This window comes from Tribolium madens, unplaced genomic scaffold (genome assembly GCF_015345945.1).
Source record: "Tribolium madens isolate multiple individuals breed KSU strain unplaced genomic scaffold, Tmad_KSU_1.1 Scaffold_19;HRSCAF=116;Tcas5.2_LG9, whole genome shotgun sequence".
NCBI classification, from domain to species: Eukaryota; Metazoa; Arthropoda; class Insecta; order Coleoptera; family Tenebrionidae; genus Tribolium; species Tribolium madens.
The window spans coordinates 5,616,035-5,637,155 of NW_025400983.1; the positions used below are offsets into that span (position 1 = coordinate 5,616,035).

Here is a 21,121-nt window from a genome sequence, read left to right on the forward strand (position 1 = left end):
ACTGCATCATTTCTCGTGAATTAAAAATAAAGATCAATTTAACTCTAACTTTTGTTTGCAAATTAAAATTTGATTACCACTTCTATTCAATATAAATATATATTTTTTTGGGATTAGCAAAGATCGATTTTTAAGTTTATCACAGGGCAACTGAGATATTTTTGACCACGAATCCGCGAATACATATTTCGTACCTGCCCACAGAGACGAAAGAAATAAGCCTGTTATCGTGCAGGGTAAACTATGGGATAGGTATTTGAATGTTCGCAGGAAGTATATAAAATTAAATATTATTAAAAAAAGAAGAACTAAGGAAAATATATCTGTCCAGGAAGGTACAAATTTGTCGCAAGATAACTTTTTCCTAATATTTTTTTTATAGTTTCAACGTCAACATCTTTCGAAGACGAAATTAGCTGGTTGTCCTACAACAAACAACCGTGGGATAAAGTGACGGAGTTGTGGCAGAAAACCACTAAAGCCTGACTGGACAAATACAATAAGAACGACAATATATATAAAAACAAACTAAACATAAAAAACAAGACTTCCATTTAGAAAATTTTCATAAATTTCACTCTAAATCAGTACTACTTCTCCTTAATTTCTTACATTTGCTTTTGTAATTATTTTTTCATTCCTTTATGTATTATTAGAAAGGTGGAACTGAGAATCCAGAAACTCTTCAGGAAAAGAAAATGGTCTTAACTCAGAAAGAGAACATTCTATCTTGACGAAAGAAATGCAGCAGCTACTTTGTGATACATAAACAATGCAGATTGTTTTTGAATGGTCAATTCACTATTTAAGAGATCGAGAAAGAATGACCTGTTATTGTTCAAAGAAGTGATATTTAAGCATTTTCAAAAATTGATGTCCCAAAACATAACGGAAAATTTTTTTTGATTTGGAAATCGTGAAAAGTTTACCAAGATCGTAGTTATGAAGATAATCAATCATATATTAAACTCACAGACCGATTGGAACAAAAAATACTGAAACATTTTGATGTAAAGAACAACTATAACAACTGTAATTTGTTCAGAATAAGAATTGAATACATATCAACCGAACAAACTGCAGATATTCTGACCAACGTTCTTCATAAAACGCAATTTGATACATTAAATTTTAAGTTAGATTCAGGGAAAAAATGTAACATGTCTGGAGTGATTGGTTGTGTGAATGGAACGCATATCGCGATTTTAAAGCCCACTGAGGAAGCACATAACTTTATAAATCGCAAAGGTTATTATTCCATAAACATCCAAATTATTTGCGATGAAGAATTAAGAATTTTAAATATAAATGCAAACTTCCTAGGCTTTAATCATGCCCATATTGCATCTAGAAATAGTGTTGAACGATGTATAATGTTGTTAAAAACACGATTTAGGTGCCTGTTAAAAGAAAAATTGGCCAGGTTCATACCTCAACCGCGCAACTATTTACACGAGTTCCAACAAATTGAGGGTCATTCCATAAAAACGTGATGTGTTTTAGAACAAGTACGTTATGTGGGAAGCATTCACCGCACTCTCTAAAGAATCGCTTAAAAATGTCCTAAACATAATTGAAAAGCAGCAGGAGATCTCTTCACAATGGGGCGAGAATATAGTCTAGCCCACTGTGTTGCAGAAGATTTCCAAATGGGCAAGGGGTTGCTCTAGAATTTCAAGTATGAATTTATTTACTAAATTGTTTTGCAGTATCTAATATTTTTTGTTTCAGAAAACGCTTTAGGAACGAAGATTATTTACGTTCCCTGGGCAAACAAAGTGGCTACTTTAACAATTTCAGGCGAATTAACCGTCTTTTATTTGATTACAAAACGAGTGTCATGGGGGAGCCCACACTCATGTCTGTTTTTTTTTTCAGTTTGTTGAAACTGAAAAAAGAATTAATTCGTCGAAATATTAAGCGTTTGGCCATACCCAGGATTGGGTGTGGTCTTGATAAACTAAATTGGGGTAGGATTGCCAACTTTCAGTTTTGGGAAAACCGGCAGAGGGCCGAAACTGAAATATCAGTACGGGGCAATCAAAAATTTAAAAAAATTGCAAAGTTATGCGGTTTAACGACACTTTAAATTTGATATAAAAATAGGCCATTGAAAACAGAAATAAAGTTTTATTAATAGTATAGAAGCAAATGATAATTAAGTAGTGGTCTGTATCTGTTTTACCGCCTGACATTTCAAAATTTTAAAAATTTGTTAATAAAAATTACATCCCAAAACGTAAAAAACCGACAGCCGGCAACCTTCTCAAAAAACCGGCATGGGCGGCGAAAACCGGACTAGTTGGCAACCCTAAGCTGGGAAGACGTCAAAAATATGTTGATTTTTATTTTTGGAAACACCGATATAGAGATAGTAGTTGTATTTATTAAACATTGTTGCAAATAAAATTGTTGTTTTATATATTATTCACAACTTATACAAAGAGTTTCATCATAGAACTACCTGAAAGCCATTTAAAATGTAAATGACTAAAGGGAATAAAGGAACAAATTATGATGCTATTCAAATTTAATCCGAAACTTAGCTGCTTCTCCCTGAAAAAAATCATTTTAAACAAAAGCGAGCTAGCAAATAATAAATTGGGAAAATATGGCAATTTTGTAACTAACTAAATAGAAATAAAGTGTAGTCTGAGATACCAAAAGAAAGGTTTTCTGAGAAAAATGAGTAGGATAATTACAAGGATTAGGCATAGTCCAAACCAGAAATATTTGGGATTGACGTATGCAAGCTTTCTTGAGGGTTAAGCAGCTTTGCGGTCGACCGTAATAATTTTTCACTGCTGGTGGTATGTTGTTCAGCAATATTTTACAAATCGATGTAATTTATTTAAATTTTTCAGCTATTAACAATAAACTTTTATTAACTCCACTTAAACCCTCTCTTAGTGTCTTAACTAAGAATCTTAAGTATTAATTTTACATTAATTTGATAAATTAAATTTCAAATTCGATTCATGAAAAAAATGTAACATGCCTATAGTGATTGGTTGTGTGGAAGGACATAACTTTATAAATCGCAAGGGTTATCATTCCATAAACGTCCAAATTATTTGCGATGATGAATTAAGAATTTTAAATATAAATGCAAACTTCTCAGACTCTAGTCATGATGCATTTATTTGGCGACAGTCAAGTCAGTTATACAACAGTTTTTGCTACAAAAGTATAATGAAGGCTTGCGAAGAACATGGCTAATTGGCGATTCAGGCTATCCTTTGCAGCCAATTTTAATGACTCCTTTTTATCAGCCTGTTGATGGAAGACCGGAGTCGCATTTATCAGGCCCATATTGCAGCTAGAAATAGTATTGAAAGATGTATAGGGTTATTTAAAACACGATTTAGTTGCCTGTTATAGTTCTTCTAGAAGACGGCTACCGGCGGCTTTAACCCGCAATAAAAATATCTCCGAACTTAGCCAGCTGGGCTGGTTTCCAGGGCCGTATTCACTTTATGCAAAGCTTTATGTATGAAAACTAAGCTATTCAATAGCTGATTTTAAACGCTACGGTTGATAAGTTGGCGCAAACAAATTTTTCGCCATGATACATATTTTGTTGATTGTGATTCAGGTAGCAGACTTACGGGTTAGTGACCCTTTGCGGGTGGCTAATGTAGATATTATCATTATCAACTTGCATGCTGTGGAGAGCCAATTTGCTTAAATCATCCCTGTTTCCAAGTAATAATATTTGGGTTTGAAGATTAGTAATTGTAACCTGCCTATTTACTTTAATTTGATTTTCGGTCAAACGACGGAAGAGTACATAAAAATGCCATACTCATCTGTCTGGCGAATTATTAAACTTGGTATAACAACGAGGAAGACAAAGGTTTAACTAGAAAGTTGAAACCCGAAGAACATGCGTATACACTGTGTCAATTTCAAAACTTGCAATCGGCAATTTCTCTCAACTGAAAGAGTTATTAATAATCACTCAAAACCGTTTTGGTGGTTCCTAAGGGGAATTAAAATGACATGATAAGTGACACACCTCCACCCACCCTTGAATATAATAAAAAAAAATAAAATTTAACGTCTTCGTTTTTGAATAATTGGAAAAATGACTTTACCAAATAGGCTGTTGTATGACATTTTTGAAAAGCGCTTGTTGTGGGCTTTCCAACGATGTATCGCAAGTAGGGTCGTGCCATTTAAAATTTTCAACTTAAGGTGGCTGTGGCTTGAAGGGTGGGTGGAGAAGCGTCACTTACCATGCCATTTTGATTCCCCCTAAAAACCACCAAAACGGTTTTGAGAGATTCTCAATAACTTTTTTAGTTCTAGAGATATTGCCGATTGCAAGTTTTAAAATTGACACCCTGTATAGTAAGAAACATTATCTACGATAGCTATAAAAATAACTATGTGCCTACATTGAAATACATTCAGGAGAAAATCGTTGAAATTATTGGACTGGACTGCATTGTTGTCTTGAAACCATGAGAGTGAATAGGTTTTGATCATAAAACCTAAGACAGAAGGCAAGTATTGAACGAATCAAAAATTATCAGCGAGTGGCGTTATAAATACTTAAACGAAATAAAGCAAATTAGAGAAGATAACAGAAGCATAATTTTTTTGGATTATAGGATTTGTAGATCAAAGTGGGCGTTGCACAATGAATGTGCCACCTTCAAGAGGTCAACGAATAATAATTTTACATGCTGGATTAAAGCAAGGTTGGGTTCCAAAAGCACTAGACCTTTCCGGGAAAAACCTCAAGGACGCAAAGGTCAATTATCATAATGAAATGACAGGCGAAGTATTTTTCAATTGGTTTTTCACAAAATTATTGCCGAATCTTCCAAGGAACTGTGTAATTGTATTAGACTAGCTGTTGCCCGCGGCTTCGCTCGCGTGGTAGTTTGACATCCACAACTATTTCAAAACGCAGAAGGGCTAAGAAACAAAATATAGGAACACATAATTTATTATGAACTTCGTAGTAAAACTAAAAAGTCCGTCTTTTATAACTTATTTAAAAACCGTAAAATTTTAAGTCTTATTTCATAGATATTACTTAACAATGACAAATTTTGATACAAATTTTCATTCCATGTTTAACTATAATACATGTTTATACAAACTTTCATTCCTTATTTGACCTCCTTAGGGATAGAATTCTCCAAAATCTTGAAACACGTGCTGAACACCCAAATACCAATTTTCATAGATTTAACTTAAAAAAAAAACGGATATTTTACGAAGTTTTACCCTTGCTCAACCCCCTTGAGGGTGAAATTTCCAAAAATCCTAAAACACGTATTACTTGATTTTTAATCGAAAGCCTAAATACAAATTTTAAAGGATTTAACTTTATAAATGACATATTTTAATACAAATTGTCATCCCTGTTTAACCCCCTAGAGGGTAGAATTTTCAAAAATCCTAAAACATGTGTTTCTTAATTTTTAACCGAAAGGCCAAATCCCAATTTCCATAACTATAACTTCAAAAATGACGAATTTATAAATATTTATACAAATTTTCATCCCTTGTTTGACCCCTTAGGGATAGAATTCTCCAAAATCTTGAAACACGTGCTATTTTGTTTTTAACTGAACACCCAAATACCAATTTTCATAGATTTAACTTGAAAAAAAAAAAACACGAATATTTTTCGAAGTTTTAGCCTTGTTCAACCCCCTTGAGGGTGAAATTTCTGAAAATACTGAAACACGTATTACTTGATTTTTAATCGAAAGCCTAAATACAAATTTTCAAGGATTTAACTTTATAAATGACATATTTTAATACAAATTGTCATCCCTGTTTAACCCCCTAGAGGGTGGAATTTTCAAAAATCCTAAAACACGTGTTTCTTCATTTTTAACCGAAAGCCCAAATCCCAATTTTTAGAAATATAACTTCAAAAATTACGAATCTATACATATTTTACAAATTTTCATCCCTTGTTTGACCCCTTTGGGGATGAAAATTTTCAAAATCCTAAAACACGTGTTTTTTGTTTTTAACTGAGAGCCTAAATACCAATTTTCATGAATTTAACTTTAAAAAAAATACAAATATTTTACGACCTTTTACCCTTGTTCAACCCCCTTGGGGGTGAAATTTCCAAAAATGGTAAAATACGTATTTTTTTATTTTTAACCAAAAGCTTGAATACCAATTTTCATGACTATAGCTTTAAAACTTCGAATTCACCACCCCATTTAACCCCCTTAGGGGTTGATTTTCCAAAAATCCTTTCTTATTGGATGCCTACGTTATAAAAGGTACCTACTGTGAAAATTTGAAATTTCTGTCTCCAGCGGTTTAGGCTGTGGGTTGATAGGTCAGTCAGGACAAGCCTCTTTATATATATATATATATATAGATAACGGAAGTTATCATTCTGTTCAAGCGACCAAAATTCCCAACTCAAATTTCCGGAAGGAAGAAATAATGGGATTTCTTACGGAAAATGATCTGTATTTTGAAGAAAGTTACACGAAAAAAGAACTTTTAGAAGTGTTACACACAAAGGTATTTGATAAAAAATTTCATTTGTCATTGATGAAGAGGCGATAAAATATGGTCATCGTGTTCTGAGGTTACCTCCTTATCATTGCGAATTTAATCCGATCGAAATGATATGGGGCATTCTAAAATCAAGAACAATAGTAATCCCAAGTTTAGTGCGGGTGCCATTGACGTTGTTCGAACTCAGGTGGAGTTTATCACACAAAGCTAGTGGTTCAATTGTGACAAGAAAGTAATCTCCATAGAAAAAGAACATCGGAAAAAACAAGCAAAAGAATTAATTATATCGTTAAATAACAGTAGCGATGAGGAAGATAACATTTAAAATATTATCATAATTTTATCATCATTTTTCTGTACAGCTTTTAATAAAAATGTTTTTTTTATTGGTTGTAGCGTATTTTTTTTTAGAAATAACAGTTTTTTCGTCTTGAACAATTTCCTAAAAAGCAGGTATTACATTATGCGAGCTCTCGTACGAGGAGTCGTACGAGTTCTTTCGCGAGACGGTATGAAAATATTTACATAGAAAGATTTCTCCCTTTACCTATCGGTTTTGAGAACTCTTACGAGAACTTTGCAATTAGAACTGTATCTATTTTTCATACGAGTTCTGATGCGATTTTGCACTGCGCGTGCGCACTAAGGAGCTGAGCTGATCGCTGATTGCTGTTTGGTTGCTGTCTTGTTTTGTTTTGTTTTGTTGTGTTTGGCACCGAAGTGATTTCGTGGTTTTATTTAACAAAATAGCGAAAACTATTAAAAATGAGCGCCAATAATAAGGTAAGTTACATAACTTATACAAATTTATAATCTGATTACATTTTTATTCTTTTTTAGTTTGAATGGAACAAACAATTAACTAAAAAATTAATACGTGTAATGGAAGGTTATCCTTGCCTTTATGACTGCAAACATAAATTTTATGCAAACCACCACGCCAGGATGCAGGCCTTACTGGAAATAAAAACCAAATTAATGGAAGATAATCCTGACGTTGTCATAGAAAATGAAGAAATTAAACGAAAAATAACAAATTTAAGAAGTCAATTAACGGCAGAGATTAGAAAAATAACAAAGAGTAAACATAGCGGAATAGAGACTGATGATGTCTATGAACCTACAATTTGGTGGTTTAAGGAATTACAATATTTACTCCCATATTTACGGTCCAGAAAATCTGAAAGCAGTTTATCCCAAAGCGTATGTATTTTTAAAACTTAGAAAAAAGACGATTAATTTAATTAAATAATTTCAATTATTGCAGCCGGATGAAGGCATGGAAGATGACAGTTCAAATTTGAATGAACCTGAAGAAATTATACATTCTGACACACTATCAACTTCAAGTTTTACTAACAAAAAACGAGGCAAAGATGAATCTGATGAAAGCTCCACAACGCCAACAGCCTCGAAAAAGCTAAAAAAAGCACAGCTCGAAGATGATGAAATAATCCAGGTTGAAAATTTTAAATGCAAATTTATTAGATAACCAAAAAAAACCCATCCATAAAAAGTGATATAGAAGCATATTGTAAGTCACTTTGTGCGGAGTTAAATACAATAGATGACTTCGAATTACTTACCGATGGTAAGCATGAAATAAATAATATTTTATACAAATATAAAAAGCAGTTTATTAATAAACAAAAAACAAAAGTGTCACAAGTAGAATTTATTGAATTACAATTGTAATAAGGCAACTAGAATTAAATACATGTTTGTAATTTCTGAATAAAACTGTTTTAAAAATTAAATTTTTTTATTGCGTCTCTCTGCCAGGGAACTGCTCCTATGTCATTAAAATACTCCAAAAACTTTTTTCGTATTTCAAGAGGTTCCACCGATGACCTATTAACCTTGCTTCTTTGTAAATCTGTTACACACACATGTTGTCTCCACGCTCCTGGTGTTAAAGTAGCTGAATCTGTATTTTCAACATCAACTGTGCCCATGTATCTCTGGCCATCTTTTTCTTTAATATAATTGTGTAGTGCACAACAGGTTAAGGTTACTTTTTGAACTTTAAATTAATATCGCGTTGTAATATTTGGAAACGGTTTGCTAGAATGCCAAACGCATTTTCGACAACTCTTCTACTGCGGCTTAATCTATAATTAAAAATTTTTTCTGCATCATTCGACCTTTGTCCAAAAGGCTTCATAATCCTTCTTGATAACCTGAACGCATCATCTCCAACTATTACATATGGAACTTTAAGACCACTTTTCGGCAAGTTGGCATCCTCTGGAAAATCCAGTAAATTTTCATCGATTGCTTTACTCAACTCTGAATTATTATAAACCCCACTGTCATTAACTCGTCCGTTGCAGCCTACGTCCACATATATAAAATTATACTCAGCGTCAACTAGAGCTAACAGGATTATGCTGTGAAAACCTTTGTAATTAAAATAAAAGGAACCATCTTTCCTTTTGGCACGAAAGGCAATGTGCTTTCCATCTAAAGCACCCAAGCAACTAGGAAAGTTCCACAACTTATAGAATTTGTCCCCTATCGCCTTCCACTCTTCTTTTCTGCTGAGTGTCTTTAGATATTTTTTCTTTAATGCACCATATACAGCATCTAACGTTTCAGGAATTAAAATGCTTAAAGATGGTTCAGAAATTCTGAACGTATAACTGAGACTTTGCATAGTCTCACCTGTTGCTAGATATCGTAACGTTACCAATAATCTTATTTTTGGCGAAATACATTCCCGAAAAGTAGTATCTTACTTTTGAATCTGGTTTCTCACTTTAGCTAAAAGATCAAAAAACGTGACAGCTGTCATTCTTGTAAAGTTTTTAAAACTTGATGGATCTTCATATCTCAATTCGTTGAACACCAAACTTGAAATGCCCAGCCCCTCATTTCGTCTTAGAAGCCACTTTCTGGTCCATAACTATTACGGGGCTTTTTTGCATTCAAATGCTTGTGTTTTTGAATACGTAACAGTAACAGAAGCGTTAACTGTACCGAAACTTTAGCCAACATTAGTAAATTATAACAATCCATTATGTATTATTTAATTATTATTATTATTATTGTCGGTTTTAACGGTTTTAACAGTTTTGACACAACTACAGACATAAGTGACACTGACAAGTGACAGACTGCGAAGTGCGCGCGCAATTCGATCACTTTGCACAATGTAAAGCAAATCATATTTGTTTTACAAAGTCACAGCCACGAGTAACATTTTCGAGTTCTCGAATTGTGAACTCGTACGAGAGCTCGCATAATGTAATACCTGCTTAAGGCTCTTCATCGTAGAAGATAACGGTAAATCCTGAACTGCAGTTGTATGTTTAATTTTTTTGTGTCATACAACATTGCAATTCGTCATTTTTAACCGATTTTCTATGCGTCAGTCGGCTATCACTTTTGCACTCATCGGTGTTCATATCTCCATCAACGACAGCAAATTTGAAAGGCCGATAGATACGACCCGGGTACCTACTGGTAATAAAGTAATAAATTATAGAACAGGGCTGGATCGCAGGGTGTAACTCACAAACATGATCGTTTTATTGCGTTTGTTCAAAGCAAAGATATGCATCTGCACCCCTCAAGAAGAGAATTGTTAGTTCATTTCAAAACTTCTAATTATTCATCTATTTAAAAATAAATCAAAAAATTCATAGGTTTAATATAAAGGCACTAAGCCCAATACGTAATCCTAAAAAAAAAACTTAATATTTATATTAATTTCACCGAGGACGGTTTGTGCTTAGGAATTATGTGTATTACAAAAAGTTAAAAAAATAAAAACATTTTGAGAGACAAAAAATACTTAGTGTTAAATACTTAGTATTAAAGTACTAATTTTTTGAAAATTACTTATTATCATTTATTACTGTCGATTTATGACTTGTACTCTCCAATCTAGTGATCGGAAAGCAGGGCACTCTCCGATTTAGCGTCCGGGAAGCAAGGTACTCTCCGATTTAGCGACCGGAAAGCAGGAACCCTGTAGGGCTGAATTATTTATTTTATTTATTTAGCACTTATCACAGTAACAAATGGAGTAAAAAACACTAACGTTACAAGTTACAAGCGGCTGTACTTTACATAGAGCAACCATTTTTTAAACACATTTCAGCATAAGCTGGTAAATAGTGATTGTAATAAAATTGTTTGATTAAAAATTATCTGAATTTCTTCAGGAGTTTTTTTAATTACTTTTAAAACATCTTTGCACAACACAACCATAATCAGTTAATCACCATCCGCTTCTTCAGTAATTTTTCTTCTGTTTACTAGATTGTTGTCATTATTTTTATTTAATTTTCGTTTTAAATTATTTGTTTTTATTTTTTGTTGTGCATTTACATATTTAGTAGTATAATATCCCGGACTTTTTTGATTTACAGCCTTTTTCAAACAATGTAAATATTTACCTTTAGAATTATATGAAATCAGAGTAGCATTCTCCCGTATATGGTACTTCAAATTTTAATTTATTTAGAAACAACAAATAGGAAAATAAGCCTCTTGTCTACCTACATACCTTCAAGCAATAAACAGTATTTTGTTATGAAGACAATAAGTACTACTTTTGTAAACTACATCATATCAGTAGCTACCCCTAACGGATTAAAAACCCATAGCAGGTATCCAGTAGGAAAAAAAGGCTTCAAGTTATTCCTAACAATTCTGTATAATAATTAGACTTAATTTTTGGTGAAAAATAGAATTACCTGGTGTAAATACATCATCTTATTAAATTTATTCATCTTTTACATCAATTCTTAAAATGACCTAATTTTACAGCTTGTACTTTTAGTTGTTTCCTTATAGATGCGAAACATCCCTCGTAAGGTCATAAATCAGATAAAACCGGTGATGGGGGTCTGCTTACGGTAAGCTCAGTTTGTTGTGAAAAAGAACTAATGTTGAGAGAGACAAGACGATTTTCACACTACGAAAGTTAATAATATTTTCCACAAGAGATTTTACAGTTATTAATTATCCGAATGATTTCATTTTTTTTTCTTAAGGTCTTTGGTACATGTAGGAAGGACATTGTTAGTTTCCATATAAATACTCTAATTTTATTATAAAAAATAAGTTAAAAAATATATAAAAAATAGGAATTTAAATTAGCTACATAACAATATCCCTAGAAATATCTAAAATGGTTTCATCAAAAAAATAAAAACCAAAAAATTCCTTATAATAGCCGAGAAAAACCTTTTCGAAAAATGCATTGAAATTCCCTATCTTGGCAAACGATAAGTTAAGCCTTAAGTCTGCCTCTGCTTGCAAGAAGTCGCAACATTTTGACCTGCTGCAGCGGGTTTTAAACAGTTTATGGCTAGGAATTGATACCCAGCTGTTAGGGTGCAATAAAGCAATTGACTCTGTTCTCACTTATTTCTAGAAGAACTATAAAAGGCCAGGTATGATCCTCAATTTGTTGGAGCTCTTGTTAATAGTTGCGCGGTTCTTCACAATTTGTGCATCGACCACAATATGGAATTTCCTGATATTGAACCTAATGAAGAACTGATACGCCTTGGTAATCCTGGACAGTACAATGACCTTTTAAATGAAGAAAGGATAATAAGGCAAAATGTTGTTCAGCAATATTTTACTAATTGATGTATATTTATTTTTCAGCTATTAACAATAAACTTTTATTAATTTCACTTAAACCCTCTCTTAGTGTCTTATTTATTGTTTTATGTGTCTTCGTGCATATCATTCATATTTTTTTGATAGGGGGGTATTAATAGAACACATACCGTGATTTTAAAGCCCACTATGCGATCAATAAAATATGCATTGTCGTCACGCAAAAACTAGAGGTAGTAATTTTGAACATTTAAATATAATATTTAAAATGGATTGACCCCTAGTTAGGTATGAAAGAAGCCTGATTAGTAGTTAAAATGTGACTTTCGACCGATTTTAATGACTTTTTAATTACCACTTTCACATTTCTAATGACATATTTGTAATGACTTTTTAATTATCAATAATGCAGGTGTAGATTTAACTGAAGCTGGTGGTGGTTTTGATGAAATAAAATTATTTCAAGAATATTTAAATAAATACACTATCACTGTGTATTCAAGTCGTGATGGAAAACAATTATACTTCGAGGGACCCTGTGACTCTAGCAGACAGTGTTTAAACTTAATATTTGAAAATAATCATTTTAATGTTATATTGAGCTTAACAGGTGCATTTGCTGCGACCTATTTCTGTGAGTTCTGTAGAGCAAAATTTAGTAATTCAAACCGTCACAGAAATTGCCCGTACATATGCTCACTCTGCCATGAAAAACCCCCTTGTAAAACACAACAAAACGAAATTAGTTGTGCAAACTGCAATCGCTCTTTTATGGATGAAAATTGTTTTAATAATCATACTAAGTTGTGTGAAAAATTAAAACGCTGTCCTATTTGCTTCGATAACATTTGGTTGAATAAGAAAAATAAAACAGAGCATGTATGTGGCGTTAAATACTGTAATATATGTAAAGCAGTAAAACCAAAACAACACTTTTGTTATATGCAACCAAGTAAAATTAAAGAAGACAAACCAACAAAAAAAAAAGATAAAACAAATTTTTTCTTTATTTTTTATGACTTTGAGACAACGCAAGATAAAATAATTTCCGAAAATTCATTTTTACATGAACCAAATTTATGTGTCGCTCAACAAGCTTGTTCGAAATGCATTACCAATGATGACGTATCTATCGAATATTCTAATTATGGTGTTCGTGAACATGTTTTTACCCAAGACCCTGTTAACAACTTACTAAACTACATTGTTACATGTACATTAACGAAAAAAATTAATAAATTTTCGGTAACGGCAATAAGCTATAATATGAAGGGATTTGACGGATGTTTTATCTTGCAGAGTCTTTTTAAGGACATAAATCGTTGGAATCCTGAAGTTATCCGTACGGGATGCAAAGTAATGTCAATTACATGTGGTGATTCTTAACTTTTTGCAAATGCCATTAGCACAGCTACCAAAGGCATTTAAATTTGAGGGAGAAAAAGTGTATTTCCCACATTTCCTTAATACAGCCGCAAATAAAAATTACATAGGACCACTTCCTTCTTTAGACTATTTTAGTATATGATTTTGGATATGATACTATGAAACAGAGTATAAGCGTAGAGTTTTTAAAATGGTAGAACGAGCAAACTGAAAGTGAATATATCTTTAATATGTCGGTTGAAATAGTTAAATATTGTAAATCAGATGTAGATATGTTACGTCGGGCATGTATTAAATTTAGAGTGTTTTGTCGAGACAATCCATTACTCGAATCGATCACTATAGCCTCGGCATGTAATTTAGTTTTTCGTAGGAATTTCTTAAAATCTGAAACTATAGGTATCATGCTGAGTGGCGGATATAGAAAAAGTGATAAGCAATCTAAAATAGCAATTGATTGGTTAGACTGCAAAGCTCGTGAAAACAATATAGCAATAAACCATGCTGGAAAGGGACGCGAAATCAAATTAAATGAAAATATTCTTGTAGATGGATTTTGCATAGTTAGTAATACAACCAAAAAGTACGTCTTGATGGAATCAGTAATAAAGAAGAAAATAACGACACTGAAACTATGGCCAATCGCCGCGAAAGCACATTTTTTAAAGAAACACGCATTCGTTCTGCTGGGTATAATTTAGTAACTATTTGGGAGTGTGACTTTAAACGGCAAATTTCTATGAATGTTGAATTGAAACATTTTGTTGATACCCGCAATGTTGTTGAAGACATACCACTTAATCCTCGTGGTAGTTTTTCTGGAGGTAGAACAAATGCGTGCAAATTATATTACAAGTGTAGACCGAGTGAGAAAATAAGATACCTAGAGGGATTGTCTATTTGTAGTTACTATAATATATTCACTAAACTCTCGACATGTCAAAATGACATTAAGTTAGTTAAACAAAAAGTCACTGTGGCTATGTTAGTGACAAGTTCACTCAAGGTTTAACAACGTGGTCGATAACACTTATAATGGATAAGTTATCTCCACGCAAAAAGCTAGTGTTAATGAGTGGTGTTGAGGAAATTGCATTTTCCTCCAAATGCACATCAGCAGTATGACGTTTCTGCAAGAAGTGAACGAGTGAGTAACGCCAGTACTGGCGTTTCGAGAGGAGCACCCAAGAATGTCCGGGTTTAATGAAATCTGGTTTCAACGATATTTGGATTCAGATTTCTTTGCACATTTTCGTATGACACGAACCACGCAGACGAAACTGTTAGCCGAAATTGTGAAGATGTTGTCGGATCAAACAGCATATATGCGAAGGCGTACCCCAGTCTCTATCCACAAACAGCTATTAATCTGTTTGTGGTATTTGGCAAAAGGGGACACATTTATTTCAATGAGTGACCATGTTAATGTGTCGCTCTCATGTGTGTAGAATAGCTGCACTCTAATGCTAAATTTAATTAACACGCTGTTACCCCGGTATATAACATGGCCCACAGAAGCTGAATGTGCAGTTATATCTGAACAATTTTTTGCGAAGGTAAGATATCCAAGTAACTTAAAAGCTTATGAGTTTGTTTAATGTCTTACTTATTACTACTTGTAGACGTTATTGGAACAGTTGATGGTACGCATATTGAATGTAAAGTACCAACGACCCAACATAGCAGTTATCAAGACCGCAAATTCAACCACAGTATCATTGTGCAAGCTGTTGCCACCAGCACAAGATTGTTTACAAACATTTCTGTGGGATATCTAGGATCTCTACATGATGCTCGAGTAAGTTGACCCAATTATGTTTGTTCTCTGTACATATATGTTTTTTACAGATTTTAAAGGAATCAGATCTTGGTCAAACCATGTATAACAGAACTGCTAATTTATTTTATAATGAAAATTATCACCTAGTTGGTGATTCGGCGTACCCTTGTAAAATGTGGCTGATGACTCCATATAGGTAAGTAATCATGTGATGATAACTGAATGTAATCAATAAGAATGGTTTTGTAGAAATACAGGAAGACTCACGCGGAACCAGAGACAACACAATCGTCGCCTGAGTGTTGCACGTGTTTGCATGGAACATAGTTTTGGGTTATTAAAAGAACGTTTCCGCATTTGTAAATTTGTAAATGCGAACACAATTGCAAAAGTGGTGAAAATTGTAACGGCATGTTGTGTTTTGCATAATTTTTGTTTGCTAAATCATGACCAGTGGAATGTCGAGCTTGATCCAGAACGAAATGAAATGTGTTATAGTGTACAATAAAATCTATATACTGAAACATTGGTTTATTTCAAAAACAATTTTACTATACATTAGGATCAATGGCTTAAAAAAATTAAAAGAAATAACAAATAATTTACTTTTAACTCAATTAACTGAAAATAATAAATGGTACATTCCAAGTTTTTATTTTTTTCTGATGTACGATCGTGTTTTTTAAAACCAAAAATAAAACGGCAGCAATTGTTTTGATATTTTTGTAGACGATTTTGTTAAGACTGTGCAAGCAAGGTTGTAAATAATGAGTCCATAATTTGTAAACGAAAGCACAAAATATATTGATAATTCAAAAACCCAAACTGGACGCGCATAAATTATGTGAGATACTTCGAAAAGCTCTAGAACTCGGTTATACGGTTCTTGAGTTTAAAGTTTACAAAACAACTAAATACGATCGAGAAACTAAGTGCGGTGGTTTATTTTCAGATTATGTAAATACATTTCTGAAAATAAAGCAAGAATGTAGTGGTTGGCCTTCTTGGTGCAAGACCAATGATGACAAAGAAAAATATATTGCTGAGTATAGGGAAAAAGAAGGTATCAATTTGAACAAAGATAAAATTTGTAAAAACCTGGGCTTACGCTTTTTAGCTAAGATAATGTTGAATTCTTTTTGGGGAAAGTTCGGACAAAGACCAAATCTTCAGAAAACAAATATTGTATTTCAGCCCAAAGACCTTTACGAAATTTTATCAAACCCGCCTTTAATCGTTAATAGTATAACAGTAATAAACCCTGAAGTTCTGTGAGTTACGTATCTAAAAATCTAAAAACAGATTTATATCATTTACGTCATCGGATTTTAATTAGTGATAATTAAAAAGTCGTTACAAATACCTCATTAGAAAAGATACATTTATTTTTCAGTTCCCGATAAAAGAGATATCATAGAGAACGAATTTCTCATAAAATTGCAACAACTAAAAACACTGAAGAGGTGTCTCAAGACGTTCCGCAAACTCCTAAACACGAATCAGTGCGTGGATACAGTGCGGACCGTGCAACATGTAATTAGACTTCAAAAAGTATTTTTTTGGAAATTTTGTGATAGAAAAAGTATTTTGAAAAACCAACTAAAACAATTATTGGTTCCGCATATTGGTATGCGTTACAAAATACCATAATTATCACTAGAAAACGCAGCATAAAATAGAACAGGAAATATACTGGGTGTCCCAGGCAAGGTTAGAAATTTTATAAAGGAACAATTACCTATTAATCAAACCATTTTCAGTCGATCCAGATTACATCAAGTTTGAAGTGGATGAATTGTTAAAAAAAAAACAGACATGAAGTTCTTAGATTACCTCCATACCACTGTCATTATAACCCAATTGAATTGGCATGGAGTTTTTAAAAGAAACAAGCATATAAATGTGTAGCTTGAAGCTCTGTTTTTATGTACGAAAGAATTGTGGATGAATTTTATTAAACAATGTGAGCATATTATAGGAGAAGATAGGATTAAATGTCTGGAAACTATTTTCTGCCTTAAAGTAGCAATACACTTTCTACTTGTACATTTTTAGACCCACGTTACGAAAATATTACAAAGATGTAGCCATTAGCCGAAAAGGCAAAAAAGAGGCTTGCTTAAGAAAGCGGTATTAGCAGACCTTGAAAAACCCTTCGGAAAAGTTGAAGTTGTTTCCAACCTGGCAATTTCTGCTCTCTTATATCCGAGGTATGAAATACACAAAAAATTATTTCTAAAAAAAAACTTTTTTTTTAGATTTGTACTTTCAAAATCCATTAGCAAGCAGTCTCTGAAGCTTTAAGAAAAATACACAGAATGATAGATGATCAAACATCAAGACAAATAAATCAAAATGAGACGACAAGAGCTCTTGAAAAGCAAGATCAAGTCAAAGGGTCGATTTGGACTTTCCATGAACATCTTTTAAACAAGCAGAAACAAAACGACTCAGACAACTTTAAGAATTCAGAGTTAAATCATTATTTGCAATAAAATCTAGTTAGTTTGCAACATAAATTTGACCCGATACAGTTTTGGGAAAATTAAAAAACAATTTACCCTAGTTTATCTAAAATCGCCCTTCGATACCTGTCAATTGTAGCAACGTCAGCCTCGTCAGAACGAATGTTTTCTAGAGCGGGAAACATTATGGACCCTTCACCGCCTCTCAGCCAGTAGGCTAGGGCGTTTGCTTTTTTAAATTTCCTTCAATTGTCTGATTGGGAAGCAGCATTGTATTTAATTGTAATTTTAATGAATGTTCACGAATTGCAATACATATTTAAATAAAAGATTATTGTTTATGTATTAGTAATTACTTTTTTTTAATCGATTTTGCGAAAATCGTTTTTTTTATAGACGATTTTTCATAGGATCGATTCTTTAAGTTTCGATACGAATCGATTCAACAGATCGATTTTTTTCTACATGACTGACGACCATGGTAAAACCGTCACGGACGAGTCCACTTTAAAAAAGAAGACTAGATCCCTCGAAGAAAAAATAGTTTTGGGCAGAGGTATATACATAAATGTTAACTGTATGCTGATTGCATTTTTATGGACTAAGGGCCAGTTTCATAATGAAATTAAGAAAACGAGGCATTTGCACAAACTTTCAAGGTCATATTTTCAATCTAGAGGCTTTTTAAAGCAAATTGCAAAAAAAAATTCGAAAAAAATCCAAAAGTAGCTAAAGTAAAAACTTACCCCAACTTTAACTTTAAAGTTCCTTTAATTCAATTTTGTATTATCAAACTGGCCCTAAATGGCGGCTCTTATTAAACGTGCAACTTACATCACAGACTTACATACCTCGTCTTCCATCTTATTTTGCGAATTATGTGTTATAGTCGCATATTGGATATCAATAAGCTATTTTCATCACACCAAGTTTCAACACTGTTTCATTAAATCATCATTCATGAAAAACTAATAGATATGTAACTGAAAGCTTGAACCATGCGGAAAACTCACCGACTCTGAAGCAAGTCTTCTTAGTCCAAAAAACTTTCACAATAACCAACGCAAGCAATGCACACCTTCGGATGGAGACCTAAAAACGTTCGACTTTCCAATAAACTCTCCTTAAAATGAATCGTAAACAACAAACGTGTGCACGTGTTTGTTGATGAAAAATCACAGAATCGGGCATAATGCGCATGTCATTTAATGTTGCCAATGTAATGTATACGAAAGCACTGAAAGGAAAGATAAAAAACACCAGGGATCAGTACTGCTGAAATGTACCGTGCGATCAAAAAAATTAATAAAGATGGCAAGCCTGATTTTTAACATCAAATGTCAGCAGAAGCTTTGACAACTTTGCGTTTTATTCATTTTGAGTGAAATAATGTTCACTTTAGAGCAGAAATTTTTTATTGTTGCAAGTTATTACAAGTGCTGTACAGTGAATAGTCATTTTCACTTTCAGTTTGTGCGGAAAATTTCCAGCTCAGATTCCCAGCCAACGTGTTGCCAACTGTAGAGTATTAATCGTCGCCTACTCTAATTTATTTTTGATCGATGCTTGATACTTTCTATAGAAATGTAAATTTTTGGTAGGTAGAAGAGAAAAGCCAAAAAGACAAAATATTTTTATTGTTGCAAAATATTTGTTTCATTTATTTGAAATAATTAGAGTTCCTATATTTCAATATAGGAACTCTAGGAATAATGTAAACCACGATCAATTTTTTCAACTGGCAACAGCACACAGTCGCCAATTTTTAATGGTGGCTGTTTTTTAGCAGTACTTGACAACATTTTTTTAGCTGCTCTTTTCTGTCCTGAATGGCATTCATTTCTGTTACTCCGTATGGAGGTTTGTGGAGAACACAATACACATGATGCATTATTCTTTTGATTTTTACAGTCAATGCAAATACCTTCTTGTGGACCAGCAAAAGGTAAGGCAACGTTTATGGGATCAAAATTATCAGCTTCAATTACTTCCATTATTGCACTTGATGCTCCCTCCTGTTCTCCAACAATATCAGTTACTGTTTCGTCGCCAAATGTTTCCTGCTGTTCGTTCTCTGCTATATTATTATTTTCTTTAATTTTGAGATCTGCCAAAAGCTTGTTAACATCTTCTTCCGTTTCCAAGTTTTTAATAACCTCGGTTGGTAAATTTGTTGAAGATAGTCCAATTTTTGGGTTTATTCCAAATAATGCTCTATAGGGGCTGCGACCAATAATTCTATGATGCGAAATATTTTTTTGAAACTGCACGAAATAGCAACCGACTGACCAGTTTGTTGAGTTTTTATCTAACATCCACGCCTGCAGCATATTTTCAACATCTTGGTTACATCTTTCCACGCTCTCTTGCGACTGTGGTCTTCCATGAACGATTTTCAAATCAGGCCACAGTTTCGCCAATTCTTTAATTATACTAGTTACAAATTCGCGGCCGTTGTCGCTCTGTAGTATAGCTGGTGCCCCAAATTCGAGGAAAATTTTTACCAGTTCTGATGCTACTTCAGCAGCTTGTTTTGATTTTAATGGGCGTAAACAGATAAATTTTGTTAAATGGTCCTGATAATTCAGTAACCATTTGTAGTCATTATCCTGACATGACTGGTAATCTATCAGATCGATTTGGCCCCGAGAGCAAAATTCTTTTGAAACAATCGGCTTGGTTACAAGATTTGCATGTTTGTTAACTTTTTTTTTGTGACAAACTTCGCAGCACTGCAAAAATATCTCAACAACAGGACGTGAAATTTGATAATTGAATTTCAAAGCAAGGATCATTTTATCTCTACAACCATGCCCTACTGCAATATGCGTAGAATACAATATTTCAAACAAGTCTTCGTACGGCGTGACATAAATAATGTTATCATTATTTTTTAACCTTTTTTTAATGATGATTTGTTTATTTCCTAACTTCATCGTGTCATACAGGGACAATAAATGATATTGCCTACGAGTTTTTTTGCCAGTAGTTTGTTTGGCAAGTAAAATATCTTTTGCAACCTAAAATATGTACAACTGAAATAAAGGTGTATTTTGAGGTTAGAAGTCTTACCTCCTTTATTTCTTCATAATTCCACGGTTTTTTGGCATCTTTGTTCTTCAAATAATATGCATTTAATTTCTCATAAAACAAACTCTTATGACTATCCATTTTCAATGTTTGACGAAAATTAAGTGGGCAATCCCTGAAATGACGTAAAATTTCAGTCAAACAAAGGAATATTTATTTGATTCAGTAATCAGTACGGCCAATGACTAGGCTTCATTACACCCAATGACCGACATATGTCATGCCCTAGTGCTTTTGCACTATAACTTGGATCGCAGCTTGAAATTGGAATTATTTATTATTTAATTTCAGGAGAGGTTGTATTTATATT

At 33.1% G+C, this 21,121-nt stretch overlaps 5 protein-coding genes across 7 annotated transcripts in view; 2 read left to right on the forward strand and 3 right to left on the reverse strand.

Moving 5' to 3' along the window:
* Nucleotides 1–18,853, reverse strand: part of LOC123015844 — a 37,022-nt gene extending 18,169 nt beyond the window's left edge. Inside the window, exons 1-3 of one of the 3 annotated variants that reach the window (XM_044415862.1) lie at nt 18,735–18,853; nt 18,573–18,689; nt 18,468–18,521 (exon numbers count right to left, since the gene is read on the reverse strand). The gene's annotated coding sequence lies outside the window, so the exon portion shown is untranslated. The remainder of the gene's footprint in view (nt 1–18,467; nt 18,522–18,572; nt 18,690–18,734) is intronic. The other 2 variants (XM_044415864.1, XM_044415865.1) reach the window with 2 other exon arrangements.
* Nucleotides 7,244–8,237, forward strand: LOC123015846. The gene is made up of 3 exons (XM_044415867.1): nt 7,244–7,293; nt 7,351–7,713; nt 7,778–8,237. Exons 1-3 carry the CDS (start codon nt 7,276–7,278, stop codon nt 8,000–8,002), a joined length of 606 nt encoding a protein of 201 aa, XP_044271802.1. The 5' UTR covers nt 7,244–7,275; the 3' UTR covers nt 8,003–8,237.
* On the reverse strand, nt 8,185–10,152 carry LOC123015845 (putative nuclease HARBI1). The gene is given in 1 exon segment (XM_044415866.1): nt 8,185–10,152. A coding segment is annotated over 1 exon segment (783 nt). The 5' UTR covers nt 9,305–10,152; the 3' UTR covers nt 8,185–8,521.
* On the forward strand, nt 14,836–15,764 carry LOC123015847 (putative nuclease HARBI1). Its single transcript, XM_044415868.1, has 3 exons — nt 14,836–15,274; nt 15,325–15,452; nt 15,506–15,764. The coding sequence occupies exons 1-3, from the start codon at nt 15,074–15,076 to the stop codon at nt 15,762–15,764; spliced, it is 588 nt and encodes a 195-aa protein (XP_044271803.1). The 5' UTR covers nt 14,836–15,073.
* Nucleotides 18,854–19,351: 498 nt separating the features above from the next.
* Nucleotides 19,352–21,055, reverse strand: LOC123014580 (KRAB-A domain-containing protein 2-like). The gene is made up of 3 exons (XM_044413773.1): nt 20,988–21,055; nt 20,794–20,926; nt 19,352–20,741 (listed from the first exon to the last, which is right to left on the reverse strand). The coding sequence occupies exons 1-3, from the start codon at nt 21,005–21,007 to the stop codon at nt 19,425–19,427; spliced, it is 1,470 nt and encodes a 489-aa protein (XP_044269708.1). The 5' UTR covers nt 21,008–21,055; the 3' UTR covers nt 19,352–19,424.
* Between the last annotated feature and the right edge of the window lie 66 nt (nt 21,056–21,121).